At 35.4% G+C, this 16010-nt stretch overlaps 2 protein-coding genes across 2 annotated transcripts; both read left to right on the plus strand.

Moving 5' to 3' along the window:
- The first annotated feature begins 379 nt into the window (after nt 1-379).
- Nucleotides 380-2725, plus strand: LOC117930278 (pentatricopeptide repeat-containing protein At5g39980, chloroplastic). The gene has a single exon (XM_034850840.1). The coding sequence runs from the start codon at nt 407-409 to the stop codon at nt 2432-2434; it is 2028 nt and encodes a 675-aa protein (XP_034706731.1). The 5' UTR covers nt 380-406; the 3' UTR covers nt 2435-2725.
- Nucleotides 2726-5259: 2534 nt separating this feature from the next.
- On the plus strand, nt 5260-11249 carry LOC117930279 (beta-glucuronosyltransferase GlcAT14B). The gene is made up of 4 exons (XM_034850841.1): nt 5260-5990; nt 6099-6174; nt 6276-6391; nt 10246-11249. Exons 1-4 carry the CDS (start codon nt 5411-5413, stop codon nt 10758-10760), a joined length of 1287 nt encoding a protein of 428 aa, XP_034706732.1. The 5' UTR covers nt 5260-5410; the 3' UTR covers nt 10761-11249.
- The last annotated feature ends 4761 nt before the right edge of the window (nt 11250-16010 follow it).

Below are 16010 nucleotides of genomic sequence, written 5' to 3' on the forward strand. Positions count from 1 at the left end.
TATTTATTTTTAATATAAATATCTTTCACAATTTCCATTATTTACAGGAGAAAATAAGACTATTTCTATTAAAAAGAATTTTAAAAAATGGAGGTTAGATTTTCAAATTTAGGTTTCAACAACCCATCTAATCAAATAACTCGGAAAAGAAAGTGTGAAATTGAAAAAAAAAAAAAAAAAGCGGGGAAAAAAATTCCTTTTCTTTTCATGGGATTATACCATATGTAAAATCTATATTCAGAGGTGAATAATAATAATAATAATAATAATAATAATAATAATAATAATAATAATAATTCATTAACCTTCTTATCTTCTATTTTTTCTTAAGATTACTAATAATATTTGTAGAAAAATTAGTATTTAGTAAAGCCATTTCCGGTACAGTTGGGAAGTGTGGGTTAACATGTCTACGCTCTCGTTATCTGCTACTTCCATGGCAGTGGACCTACTTCCATCTTCTTCGTCCTCGTTCTTTTCTCCTCACATTTCATATATCAAAACCAACATTTTCTCACCATTCAACAAGACCCAGAAACACAGAGCCTGTTTCATACTTGTCTCGGTGTTTAAAGATGTTTGGAGAAGACTACCAGATGAAACGACGTCGTTGCTATCGTCTTCTCGCCAGCACCGTCCCAGAAAGCAGCGTGTGGTACATTTGGACCACAGTGTGGACATGGACGAGCTATTGGCGTCAATCAGCCAGACGTCGAACGAGCAAGAGCTCTACTCTCTCATGTCGCCCTACAAAGGGAGGCAGCTTTCGATTCGTTTCATGGTTTCGCTTCTCTCTCGCGAGCCCGATTGGCAGCGCTCGCTTGCGCTTCTCGATTGGATCAACGAGGAGGCTTCGTATTCGCTTTCTGTGTTCGCCTACAATGTTGTTATCCGAAATGTGCTTCGGGCTAAGCAGTGGGAGCTCGCACACGGGCTGTTCGAAGAAATGCGTCAGAGAGCGCTTGCGCCTGACAGGTACACTTATTCTACGCTTATAACACATTTTGGGAAGGAGGGTATGTTCGATTCTGCTCTTTCCTGGCTCCAGAAAATGGAGCAAGACCGTGTTTCGGGTGACCTTGTTTTGTATAGTAATCTCATTGAGTTGTCGCGCAAGCTCTGTGATTACTCGAAGGCGATATCGATTTTTTCCAGGTTGAAGCGGTCGGGGATTGCGCCGGACCTTGTTGCTTACAATTCTATGATTAATGTGTTTGGGAAAGCTAAGCTTTTTCGCGAAGCTCGGCTTCTACTTCCAGAGATGAGAGCAGGGGGTGTTATGCCTGATACAGTTAGTTACTCTACGCTGTTAAGCATGTATGTTGAGAATGGAAAATATGTTGAGGCATTGTCTGTGTTCTCGGAGATGAATGAGGTCAGGTGCCCACTTGATCTTACCACTTGCAATGTTATGATAGATGTTTATGGGCAGCTGGATATGGCTAAGGAAGCTGACAGACTGTTTTGGAGCATGAGGAAGATGGGAATTGAACCGGGCATTGTTAGTTACAATACCCTTTTGAGGGTTTATGGTGAGGCTGAGCTTTTCGGGGAAGCCATTCATCTTTTCAGACTGATGCAGAGGAAGGATATTGAGCAGAATGTTGTTACTTACAACACCATGATTAAGATCTATGGGAAGTCTCTTGAGCATGAAAAAGCTACAAATCTAGTTCAAGAGATGCAGAATAGAGGTATAGAACCAAATGCCATCACGTACTCGACAATTATATCTATATGGGACAAGGCAGGGAAACTGGATCGGGCAGCAATGCTGTTTCAAAAGCTGAGGAGCTCGGGCGTTGAGATTGATCAGGTTCTTTATCAGACAATGATTGTGGCTTATGAGAGAGCAGGCCTGGTTGCCCATGCCAAGCGCTTGCTCCATGAACTCAAGCGCCCAGACAATATCCCCAGGGAGACCGCCATTACAATTCTTGCTGGAGCTGGGCGGATAGAAGAGGCAACATGGGTTTTTCGTCAGGCCTTTGATGCAGGAGAGGTGAAGGATATAACTGTGTTTGGGTGTATGATCGATCTTTTCTCAAGGAACAGGAAGCACACAAATGTCATTGAGGTGTTCGACAAGATGAGAGGAGCAGGATACTTCCCTGATTCTAATGTAATTGCTCTTGTTTTGAATGCATGTGGGAAGTTGAGGGAATTTGAGAAGGCTGATGCAATATACAAGGAGATGGAGGAAGAGGGGTGTGTTTTCTCAGATGAAGTTCACTTCCAGATGCTGAGTCTCTATGGAGCCAGAGGAGATTTTCAGATGGTAGATTCACTGTTTGAAAGGCTGGATTCTGATCCCAACATCAACAAGAAAGAGTTGCATCTTGTTGTTGCAAGCATTTATGAAAGGGCAAATAGACTCAATGATGCATCTCAAATTATGAACAGAATGAGGGAAAGAGGGATTTCTAAATCATGATCGGCTTTGCACCTGAATCTGCATGTGTTCAAGTAAATTCACCATGAAGATTGTAAATTTCACCATCTCTTGCTGATTTTTCTGTAAATATAGCAATTCAAATGTAGGGTTCCTTTCCCCCTTCTCATACACCATGATGTAATTGACACTTCCTCTCTTTGTGTACCTTGATATTTCATGATTTTGAAGCTTGTAACATAAAAGGGAAGGTCTTCTTCAACATCTACTGCTAAATGTTTACAGATCTTGACTTGATTCTATCCAATCACATTGGAGAATCTTATTTTGAAAGGTTGGTATACTTGTACCTCTGTTTTTAATTTTAAGACCTCTTCTTTACCTACCTTACCAAACTCATACATCAAGTCATCAACCAAATACACCCCAACTTCAATTTTTGAAATACCCATAAAACCCCCTCACAAACACTATCTTCTTCCCCATCCCAAAACCCATCATTTTCTCCTAGTCAAATTCCTTCCCATCCGATCTCATAAAACTCACATAGATCATGGAGATGTCTTTGATAATGATAAAAATGAAGAGGCATGTAAATTTTATTTTCTTAAGATTTGGGAGGAAAAGAACAAGTTGATTAAAAGATATTCAAGTGATGTTTGTTTTTTTTTTTTTTATGAACAAAAAATGTCAAAATATTTGACTCTTTCTAAGCAGGTAAAAATAACATTTTCTGTTCAAAATATTTGACTCTTTCTAAACAGGTAAAAGTAACCTTTTGATACTAACAGACGTAACTAAATTGAACATATTGATAACATGTTTACTTTAATTATGTTGGTTGATATTAATAGATTGTTTTTAGCTGAATAAAAAAAGTTAAATATTTTAATTTTTTCTATTCAGTTAAAAAATAAACATTATCTTAATCTATGTTTGGTTCACGAAAAAATTGAGAGAAAGTAACGAAGAAGATAAGTAAAAAGAAAGTGAAAGTGGAGGAAAATAAAGGATAAATTTAAAGTTAATAAATTATTTTTATGTATTATTTAAAACTCATTTTTCTCTTTTACGTATAGATTAAATAATTTAAAATTACAAGTTTAATTATATTTTATTTTCTTTCATGTATTTTTACAATGAAACAAAACATAAAAAAGATTATTTTTTTAATAAATATTTTATTTCTATTTTTACAAACCAAATATAGCAATAAACAAACTTACGTTAAAAAGTACAGCCTTAATTAATGGGAGTCAAACAACCTTACCCGTTAAAAAGTTCAGGTTCATTCTTTTAATGCTATGTTGGATACGTAGTAAATAATATTTAATTCATAATTAAAAAAATCAAATGTAATTAATTTTAGATTATTTAAAGCCATTCTTTTAATGGCTGTTTTTGACATGTAATAAATAATATTTGATTTATGATAACAAAAAAATATAAAAAAAATAAAATATAATTAATTTTAGATTATTAAGGTAATAGCTCAAGGTTGGTCAACCCCAAGGACCGGAGAAGGGGCATTTTTGTAATAATAAAAAATTAACTCGAGTGAGTGTAAAAAGAATAAACGAGGGGTGAAAAAAGAAATTTCCTTTTATAGAATATTATATTTTAAGCTTTTAAAATCTTAAAATTCAAATTGAAGCATGAATAAGTTTGTATGGAGTGAGATGACAAAATGGATGGAACTCCCATTTGCACATGTAGTGTGTTGAGTAAGGGGTTGAAAGGAAACTTATAGGAAACACCATTCCATGGAATTCTACGCGTGCGTTTCACGTGCCTTTATATTCAACCAGCTGCACAGCTTGTGGGCTAAGTGAATTGCTTAGAAACGACATACTTGATATGAAATTGGAATTATTGGATCCTCCTTGTCAAATATCAATTTCACCAATCTTGGAATATAAGTTTCCATGCGCGGTCCCCATTCTAGAATCTCGTCCCCAGACTTAAAATTACTAAAATGCCATTACATTCTTTTACCATAATGAATTTTACGATTTTATTATGGAATGCGACACATGACTAAATGTTAGTTATTTTGGCACTATTTTTCTTTTTTTATTAATGCCTATGATGCTATTGGGCAGTATTAATTGACCCACAACATCAAAATAGAAGTCGAGTCAAAGATGGACAAAAGAGCATTGAATCTTACTACTCCTTTCCCACACGTTTGGAATTTTTCCAAGGCGTGGACTTCAAAGTCAATCGGATTCTCAAATTCTTATCTTATAGTTTTAAAAAAAAAAAAAAAATTTAAATATTTTGGAAAATCAAAGTTTTTTTTGCCATGGTCGTTTGTTATTTTCTTCCTCTTCCTCTGATGGCCCCTAACATCTGCTAATAGCAATTGCAATTATTGATGTTAAAAAGCCACTTTGGGATTCTCCAAATCATGGTACTCAAATCGTACGGCTCTAAACACATGAGCTTCATCGATGGACGGCTGAGATCATTTCACTGGTTGGTTGGTAGGTGGGAACATTATTACTAAGTTAGGTGTAGAATTGAACGGTCGAGATCGCTCTTCTGGGTATGAATGCCACACTGTAAACTTGCTCCTTGACGTTAGTGAAACTCATCAAAGGCAACGGACCAAATAACTGTATTTAACAAGTATAAAACTGTAGAATGTTTAATGCTCGTAGAAATTAAATCATTCTATTTATCAACAAGTGTGAACCGTACACGTGTCGGATTGGCCCCACTGATGTGAAATAGGCCGCGACCTTAAGCGGAGGCTTTACTCTTAAACCGTAGATTTTTAATAGGGATTAAATGAATGACATTTTTAATTGATGTATTTACAAAAATGCCCTCGTGCTCTCCCGTGAACCCAACTTCACTCAAAAGCTCCATTGCTCCTCTGCAACTAACTTCACTGGCCTCATATTTTTTTCTTCGTTTTTCTCTCACTTTCTCTCTCGTTTTCCTGTCTCCCAAACAGATCAGTTTTTGAATTTGGTGGAGGAATAGGAGAGGGAGGGGGGAGATTTGGATAAAATGAAGAGATTGAAGAGCTATTATTTGCATCTGAGGCAGCCACAAACTATGAAGAGGAAATGGATCTTTCCGTTAGCGATTGGGACTGTTGTTTCTCTGTTTCTCCTCTTTCTCACAACCCTAACATCGCCGGAGGGAGTGCCGCTCTTCCCATTCTACCGCTCCGCTACCGCCCGCGCCTCTGTTTTTGTGGAATCAAAGCTGCATCCAATCTCCACGTCATCTATTCCTCCGCCACCGCGGTTCGCGTATCTCATTTCCGGCTCTACCGGCGACGGCGACATGCTCAAGCGCACTTTACAAGCCCTCTACCATCCTCGCAACTCCTACGTCGTACACTTGGACCTCGAATCTTCGCCAGAAGAGCGGCTTGATCTGCAAAATTATGTGAAAAGCCAACCGCTTTTCGCGAAATTCGGGAATGTGAGGATGATCACCAAGGCCAATCTTGTTACATACCGAGGACCGACAATGGTGGCGAATACGCTTCACGCGGCGGCTATATTGCTGAGAGAAGGAGGCGATTGGGATTGGTTCATCAATCTGAGCGCTTCAGATTATCCGCTTGTGACTCAGGATGGTAGGTGTTTCTGTTGTTTATACGATATATTGATTTGGAGTTTAGGTTTTCTTTGATTGGTTTTGTTGATTAATCCGATCGATTGGTTCACGGGTTTTGGTTGATTAGATCTGCTGCACGCATTTTCCTATTTGCCGCGAGATCTCAATTTCCTTGATCATACCAGTAACATTGGGTGGAAGGAGTAAGCGAATTCTCCTTGATTTGAAACGTCTATTATGCTGGTTATTGTTTTTTATGGTGAGAAGATTTGTACGGTTAAACTCGGAATTTATATACATGTAGATATCAGCGGGCAAAGCCGATAATTATAGATCCGGGTTTGTACATGACAAAGAAAGCTGATGTCTTCTGGGTTACACAGAGAAGAAGTGTGCCAACAGCGTTCAAACTTTTTACAGGTGCCATTTTGTAATATTTTTGCTAACTTGTTAATTAATCTTTTTGTTCTTTATTTACTATTTGGATTTGCTTATTTACATATGAGTTTATTTATTTACTTTTATCATTTGGAAATTTCTTCTCTGCTCAATTGGCCGGTTGGTTTTGGTAATCAGCTGAATGCTTTGGACTTTTTTATTTGGAGCAGTTGAATGCCTCTTGGGTATGAAATTATTCTATTCTGTTTTGCATGCCTTTTGGAGGCCCTTTTTGTTCATTAGAATTCCATTCTTCATGTTTTATGATAGTGGAATTGGTGTCTGAACACCTACTTCTGCACTCAAAGTTGTGTAATGCATGGTAACATAGTTGTAAAGGGCATGGTTTAAGTGTGCCTTGGCCCAAGGTATGACAACTCCCTGGCTTAGCATCTCACTTGCCAAGGCATATGTATTGTTAGAGACATTTGCCTTGGCTAATTTTTTTTGTTTTCTTTTTTAACATTTTATTCTTGAAATTTCATATTGAATATTGAAACTTCATAAAATTGCATTAGTTTTTAGTTGGATGCTTGTTTTAAATGCATGGAATCTTAACCTTTTTATGTGCTTGATTTGAATCATATTTTATAAAATTGACATGCACCCACCCTAGGTTAAGTCTCAGTTCAACTAGGTGTGCTCCTTAGCCTTAGGAGATTTTTGCACCTTAGGTGCACCTTGCACCTTTCAGTACTATGCACAGTGATCTCACTTCATTTTTTATAGGATAACTGAATGAAAGTTAAAGGAATAAATTTCTGAAGAAATAAATTTCCTTTTAAAATGCATATGGCAACTGAAACATTGTAGAACTAATATACTTTCTTATAAAAAGAAATTTTCCTCACTTTCACCATCTGTGTTATCCATGTATCTCATGCTTTTCTGATAAAAAAAAGTCCCATACTTTCAATTATCCCTTTTTTTTTATGGGCAAACAGAGAGCATATTGACAAGTGCCAATGAAAAGAGAGGCACACTCCTAGTACATGTAGTATACAAAGTGTACATATTGTCCAATTCTTTGTTGAATTACCATTTGAGAGACTGCTTCAGTTTCTGCTGTATTTCCTGCACTGTACACTTTGATAAGGTGTTTTGAGTGAACTAAAATGCCTTAGAAATTACAAGAAAACTTCAGATGCACTGGTGGTGGTAGACAGAGTCCAATTTCCATGCTAATGTTGCTCAATTAGTTGAATTGCATCCTTCAGAAAATCTGGTTGTGTAAAAGAATCAGTCATGGTATAATATGAATTCTGGGTAGACCTAGAACTTACTTTTACTTGAAAACTGTAGGATCAAGATTAAATTCCCCTTTATCCTCCTTTTGTTACAGTAAATTTAGAGTGCTAAAAGAAGCTTCACATAGAAATAGACCCAGAATCCTGTAAATGTTTCATTTGTCTAGGCTTCTAAGCTATGCTAGTAAAACTGCAACTGAAGCTCTTGTTGGAAAGCAGTAATTCTTATAACTTAATCAGAAGCTTGTCAGAATCAAAACCTTGAGCTCAGAACTTTTAGACTCTTTTTATATTGAATCAATGGTCATGCTTTGTTGATTGGGAAAAAGAACCAGATAGAAGTTAGGTACTTGATTTTTCATATGATCCTTTATTGCACTCAGACTATTAGCATCATAATATATCAGTTTGGCTTTGCAGTGGATAGGCAATTCCATTTTCATTTTTCTATAGTTTAATTGGACAAGGAACTGAATGATTTAAAGATTATTGATTTTAAGAACAAATCTTGAGGAAATCATTTTTAGCAGTGGAATATGATTTCATTTGCTTGTTACTGGTACATGCTGATCTAGGTTAAAAAGTTGTTGCATGTTGATTTGAGTATAAGTCTTTGGACACGTTCTCTGGTTGGGAGTAAGCTTTGTATTGAAATTGCATTATTTGATATAAAGAGGCTAACTACACACAATGTCGACAAGGTCTCGTGAAGTCCATCGAGTCTTCAGAGACTATATATCTATCTGTGTGTGTTTCTTGAAGAGATCAATTTGTTTAGGTGGTCCTGATCCTATGTTTATGTATGTTTTTGTTTGATAGCATCTACCAAGTGAGTGGTTGTAATATAATTTTCAATTTAGTAGGTAGAGCAGTGGAAGTTGAAAGCTCCCTTATAGGCAGAATGGACTTTTTGGAAAGAAACATATAGAGAAATAATCTCTTATGTGTTATGCAAATGTTTGGGATAAACCAAATGTTCCACATTGCTTCTCCTTCCTCCTTGCTTCGCTTTTAAGAATCAAAATTTGCATCAAAAGAGTTTACAGGGGATAATCATACCAACCATGACAATCAAGGGAAGCTAATGCCAGGGGGGTCTGAGTCTAACATCTTTGGTGCCAAACTGGATTCCCTTTGGGGTGCCTTTGATGCCACAAGTGATCCCCCCCTTCTTCTGAGCAGTATGTAGAATAAGTGCAATCCTTTGTCATCAGGCTCATAGTCCGAGAGTAGTAAACATACTATTTCCATGTCACTGATGTCACATAAAGTCTCCCAATTGTCAATCTGTTACGTGATTTTTTCATAACCTCTCTCTCTCTCTCACACACACACACAAGCACATGGATGCTTGTCTTCCTACCATTAATTGTTGCCTATGGCATTAAATCCATAATCTAGCTACCAAGGGAAGAAACTGCCATATGGTTCCACACTGCTGAAATGTGTTTGAGTTGATTAAAGTGTGAAATATGTTAAGAAACTTATTTCTCATATAAGTATTTTGTTATCTATACCTCCTTTTACACTTCCCTGTGTTTATATTCCCCTAAACAATCCATTAGGTAAATTTGTTCTACTATCCTAGGACCCTGCATGGCATTGCCCATTCTTCTTGATAGGGCATGATATGACTCGAATGGGTTCCTTCTAAATTGAAGTGGTTTATTATAATAAATATGCTATTATTACAATTTCTTTAGATTATATATATATATATATATATCTCATGTTCTACCCGCCCTCTGAAACACTTGGAATATGTTTTTTTTTTTTTTTTGGATTTTTTAAAAGTTTTTTTAATTATAATTCTCACAGTTACTTACACTTATACTAATTAGTTGACCTATGTGTTGTTCACTGCTTATGTGTTCCGCTCTTCTGATATGATTTTGGTTTGACTTCTTATTTGCTAAGTAAACTTTGTGAAGCAATTGGATTTATACTAATTTTGCTATTCGATGCTTAGGCAAACTAATCACAATGTATTAATGTTTTTGTGATTTTTCTTTTCATGCTTAACAAATTGATACCAATTAAGCAATCAATTATTAAGCTGGCCTTCATGTATATCAGAAAAACCTAACAGATAACAAGACAAGCAGAAAACAAGATAAGAAACTCCATAAAAAGAGGGCATTTTGACATTGATAAAGCCACATTCTGCAAGCTGCATAAAGTTGCTTAATCTCTATGAAAATTTGTCACTTGAACTCGAGAAAAATGAGAACAGATGGTGTGATAGCTATCATTAGTTATGCATTAGATATGTTGCTTACAAAAGACAACCCCCCTTTTTTTTGGTGCTCTTTTATATCTGCTCTGTTTGCTTATTAAATAAATAAAAAAAAAAGACTGTCATTCTGATAGAGAGTTATTTCTCTGCTGAGTGATGCAATGACATTGGGGATATTTTCTATATTATCAGTGGCTCTTGATTTGTTGGATGATGCTGTGTTGCTATTATGTAGTGAGCTGAACAGTTTAGAACTTCACCTTGATTCAAAATTTTGCACTAACCTTTAAAATGCTTAGGTAATGAACAATATATTAATAGGTTTTGCTGTGACCAAATTTCTTCTCTTACAGGTTCTGCCTGGATGGCACTTTCTCGCCCTTTCGTTGATTATTGCATATGGGGATGGGACAATCTACCCCGAACCGTCCTCATGTACTATGCAAACTTCTTATCCTCCCCAGAAGGCTACTTCCATACTGTCATGTGTAATGCTCAAGAGTTCCGCAACACCACTGTTAACCACGACCTCCATTTCATATCATGGGACAACCCTCCCAAGCAGCACCCCCACATCCTTACCATTGCTGACATGCCAAGGATGATAGAAAGTAATGCACCTTTTGCAAGAAAATTCCGCCATGATGATCCTGTTCTTGATAAGATAGATGCTAATTTATTGGGTCGGGGACAAGGCATGTTTGTGCCTGGTGGCTGGTGCATTGGCAGCAGGAAAAATGGATCTGATCCATGCTCTGTTGCGGGTAATTCGACAATCCTAAGACCTGGCACTGGTGCAAAAAGGCTGGAAAATCTTATCAGCTCCCTACTATCACAGGAGAATTTCCGACCAAGGCAGTGTAAGTAACAGGAACCCACGTTAGAGGCTCTCCGCGGCCATCAGGTTAGTTTATATCAGATGGTGGAATCTCAATATAAGTAATTAGCATTTCTCAAATTAGGAAAGAAAGTGCGGAAACCATACACAATCTCAACTGTTCGGTATAGTAGCATGGATGAGAAGACTTCAGTGGGAGGAAGTGAATTTACAGAGCTGGAACCATCTCCTGTCGTAATAACATGGTATACACAATCAAGCCCTTCCTTCTTTTATCCATGAAACCCAAATTTTCCCTTTCGCTTTCTCCTGTATTCCACTCCACAACACTCATCTGTCCTCTCCACGGGTGGAGCTTTTGACAAATGAACATTACAAAAAAGGGAAAAAAAATGAATGAAAATTTTTATGTGATGCCATGTACCTGACTTATTTCATTTCCCACATTTGGGTATGGGGACCCTGTCATTCGGATAAGAAATTCTTATGTTTCTTTCAATGTGCATTCATTCGGTAAAACATCTGCATCCCATTTGGTGGAATGTCTCGTATTAGAAATCCTTGTTGAAAATGAAACGAGACCATTTTGGTGTTGTTCATTTGATACGTGGACTTTCTGATGTGATTTGTGAGGGTTTATTCATATGTTTGGTGGGCTTGATCCAAGGAGTGGTCAGGTTTTTTCTTTTTTATGTGATTCCAGTAGTACTGGTACTAGTGGCCAGCCTGGCTTTTCTGTGAACGGGGGTGGCACCATTTTATGGATCTCCCAATAGCCCCACGTGTAATCTTCTAAGCTGTTTTCAAAATTCAAAATTCAAAAATTCAAATGGACACAAAAATTGGAGACCCTACCAGCCATCAATTAAATCTTTTAATCTTGTTCGTATCTCAGCAGCCCACCGTCTCTCATAATCTTCTTTGGATGGCGCCTCTAACCAATATGATAGAAACTTTTGTGATTTTTTTCTTATAAAATTAAAAAATATTCACATTTTTGTATTCTATGATAAATTTTATCTGAGATGAAGAAGATAGGGAAGGAGGAGGAAGAAGATGATGAGGAGAAAACTCAAGACTTAAACATGGTATGAGATGAGAGAAACTCGAAAGTGTTGAATTTTTTAGCAAATGATTGAAGGCTTTTTTGCCATGGGTGGACCTATGATGTTCAATAATATATCCTATCTTCTTGATCTTGAATGGGTCTCCACAGATTCATCAGGATTTTTTTTTTTTTTTTTGCTATATTATAAATTCTATAAGCCAATGAAGCAAGATTGGAAGACAATTAAAGCTCTTTCTCGTGAGAGCTCTGCCCTTCCAACTCATCAAAGATTCCACCACCTGGCAGCTTACCAGATTCCAACAAGGATTGGATTAAAAAATAAATTAAAAAAAATACTGCGATTAAATGCCATGCACGTGCGGACTGGTATGAAGCTAGCTAGCAAGATCTTTGAATCTGATAAGGCGACCATGGAAATATGGAAGATGTTTTATATTGTTCTAGTTATAATTATCAAATCCCTACATACAGAAGAGTATAGACCAATCGACCAATCAGAAATCGTTATGTATACATTTTAGATCTCATTGCTTTGCACTCAAGTCGGACCAATAAAAATGATAAATAATTCTCTTTCACCGACTGCCTAGAAACTAATGTTAACATAACCTTAACATCACCAAGGTTTTCTTAGGTAGGGTTCAAGCATGACACAGAAGATCCAGCATATATGACATCATAATATATCTAAGGCTCTATAGCCATCAGCAGTCACTCGAAGGCCAAACTTGGTTCCCAACTCGGGAGTCTCCTATATAATCAATATGTCTATAAACATTTTCTTTCTCCAGGTTTATAAATGGATCAAAAGTAGAAGCATATTTTTATTTATCATAATAAAAAAATATTTGCCAAAACATACACTAAGGTTTTAAAAAATAGTTAGTTTTTTTGGAACAGTTTTTTCAGATTGTTATATAATATTTTGTAAAACAAATATTTGAAAATTTAAAATATTTTTAACCTATTTTCTATAATTTTATATATGTTCTAAAAATAACTTTTTATACGTAGAACTTTATTTTTAATCTTTTTTTTATATTTATATAATTATTTTTTTAAATAATCCTAAATAGCTAAAAAAAGTTCTCTAAAACACTTTGTTTTCTATTTTTAGTAATAGAAAACTATTTTTCATTTTTAAAAATAAAAAACTGTTTCCTATTTTTTTTTATCAAACATATTTCTTTATTTTTTGTTCTAAATAATAGAAAATTGTTTTAGAAAATAATTGCTAAACACTTATTAAGGTGGTGCTTATTTTTTATAAAATATAAAAAATCAAAATATTTAATTTTTTTCTATATAAATAAAAGTAACATATCAACCAACATAACTAAATTGAGAACATATTAATAACAAACTTATTTTAATTATGTTAATTAATATCAATAAATTATTTTTAGTTGAATAAAAAAAAGTCAAATATTTTGACTTTTTCTATTCAGTTAAAAAACAAACACCACCTTAATTATTCGTCTAAACGGGATTCCATCCCATTTTCTTTCCTTCCTTCCTAATTACTCCTTACAACCCCATAAATGGGGAAAAAAATGGTTTTGAGAACTCAAAAAAATAATAATAATTATAATCATGACAGGTCCAAACCCTAGTAATAAGAAACAATCAGAACATCATTATAAGCAATTAATTTGAAATAGTACTGCTTGAGGGTTGCTCACCTTGCTTGAACATTTAAAAAATAAAATAAAATTGAATGAAAATTTTCATATGTAATGCCATGTGCCTAATTCTTATGTTTCTTTCAATGTGCATTCATTCAGTACAGTCAGTGGTATATCTGTCATCCCTAATAGAAATATCCTTGTCGAAGACAGACCATTTTGGTGTTGCTCATTTATGGACAAGACTTTTTGTTTTGAGCTGGGGTTTATTTTAAGACCCTGTTTGGTGGGGTTGATCCCATATGTATTTTTCAGTTTTAAATTTGTGTTTGATTCTCCTAGTAATAGTATACTAGCTACTAGCCAGCCTGGCTCACCAGCTATTTGTGAACTGGGGTCATGGAATCCCTAGTATCCCTCACATGTAATCTTCCAATCTGATTTAAAATTTGGATTAATAATTCAAATGAACCCCAAAAAAAAGGAGCCACCACCACGTTTTAAATCTTTTAAAAATGTTGTTATCTCTTGATCAGCCCACCCCGCTCCCTCAAAATATTGTTCTCTGGATGCCACTTGTGATCATTATAATTGTATCTTTGTAATGTTCTTAAACAATACAAAAATGTTCACATGTCTATAATCTTAGAAAGTCAAAATCAAATATAAAGGTGATCTTCGAGGAATCTCATGTAAATATTATGGAATAAGGTTCGATCCTATTCATGATGATTCTCTGTGACTTTCATTTCAAAAATAGAGACAATCGGGATTATTTTGGAAATTAGGTGTAATTACTAATTTATGATTGGACATATACAAAATGAAAACTTCATTCTTAATTATATGAGAATTTTTATGAAAGCTTTTGATTGAAAAGATTAATTAATGCATATGACAATGTTTTTATTCCAAGTATTTTTACTAGAAATATATTTAAAAAAATCATTGTCAAGTATTCCTTCAAAAAAGCATTATAGATGATTTTTTAATACAAGTAATTTTTAAAAATTTTAAAAATATTTTTTAAATTTTATTAAACACCTCATTTTTAATTCAATAACACTTCTGAAGTTGAAAATACTTCCTAAAATGATTGTCAAAGGGACTTTAAACACGACAAGGTTGAAAATTCAATTGCACATGGTAATGAAGAATGATGTTGAAGTTTGGCTTTGATCCTCTATGGCCAAAAAATCAAATTATATTCAATATAATCCCAAGAAAACTATGAAAATAATGCTGAAACCTCATCCACTTTAAGAGACCATCATAATTTGCACAATAGTTCATCAAAACTGACCTACTGAGACCAAAAAAACTAAGCTGGTTTCATACAACATGCATGTAAAACATCAAGGATTGGGAGATGATCGAAGTTATTCATAAAGAAATGTTAACGATTATTAAAACCCATTTTGTGGGAGCTCCATTATATCTTCAGCCTCGTGCTAAAGCTGCTGAAAGCATCAATGGCTTCTGTTATTGTTTCAGACACACACATCTAGTTAATGGGGTGGGCCTAGATTCATATTCTTTCAATTTAGAATATGATTTAAAGTAAGGTTTTGAACACTCTGACAATCTCATGATGATTATATGTGGGGATGAATGGGTCACATGGGGCGTCATAGAATCACTTATCAAAGGTGTTGAATTTTTTAACAAATTATTGAGTACTGAAGCTCTTTAACATTGGAAGATGACTAAAGCTGTTTGTCCCCAAAGGTGAGTGCTGTGCCCTCTCAACTCATCAAAGCCATGCACGTACGGACGCTATGGTATGAAGCTAACAGGATCATTGAATCTGGTAAGGGGACCATAGAGCAATATGTAGAAGATGTTTTATATTGTTTGTGCCCAATGAGTGGACAAAAGATAAGAAGTGAAGAAAATTTTTCTAAGGTATTGTGGGGACTGCAATCAATGAAGGAAAACTTGAGGGTTTTTCACATAACATTGTTCATTGATATTCATGTCATCATAGATATGATTTTTAACAGAATGGAAGGTTATAATATAGCTGGTTGAGTCATCAGTTGCTTCTAATAATTCCTAGTACATTTACCACATTTTAATTAATCAATTCAACACAAAAGAAGTGGAGAACAGTCATTTTTTTCATCAAAGACCCTAATTGATCTTAGCTTTCATCTGGGCTGGGACTTGTTTGAATAAACCATGGAATTGATGATCTTACCAAATGAAAACCAACTTGCATTTAGAGGTATTTTATGCTATCAACTTATGATCAGCTCTACTGCTTTGATATTAACTAGCTAGGGTTAAATTAATCACAACCCCATCTCTGAAATCTCTTGTTCTAGATTCTAATTTCTACAACAATCCATGGAACTAACAAGCATATACATATCAATCTACACGATATAAACCCCAGAAAATACAGCAGGATCAGGCACTTACCTCCTTGTCGACAACCAAGGAAAAATTGGCCTGAAAATGAAACGAATGCGACCGATCTTGTGAGAAATTGCAGGGGCCTCAGTCTAGGAGAGATGATACCTACTGCTCAAGTACTGGGCTTCTACACCATTGCACTCGGCATCATCTCTCCTGCGACAGAGG

The sequence above is a fragment of the Vitis riparia genome, chromosome 14, assembly GCF_004353265.1.
Source record: "Vitis riparia cultivar Riparia Gloire de Montpellier isolate 1030 chromosome 14, EGFV_Vit.rip_1.0, whole genome shotgun sequence".
Lineage (NCBI taxonomy): Eukaryota > Viridiplantae > Streptophyta > Magnoliopsida > Vitales > Vitaceae > Vitis > Vitis riparia.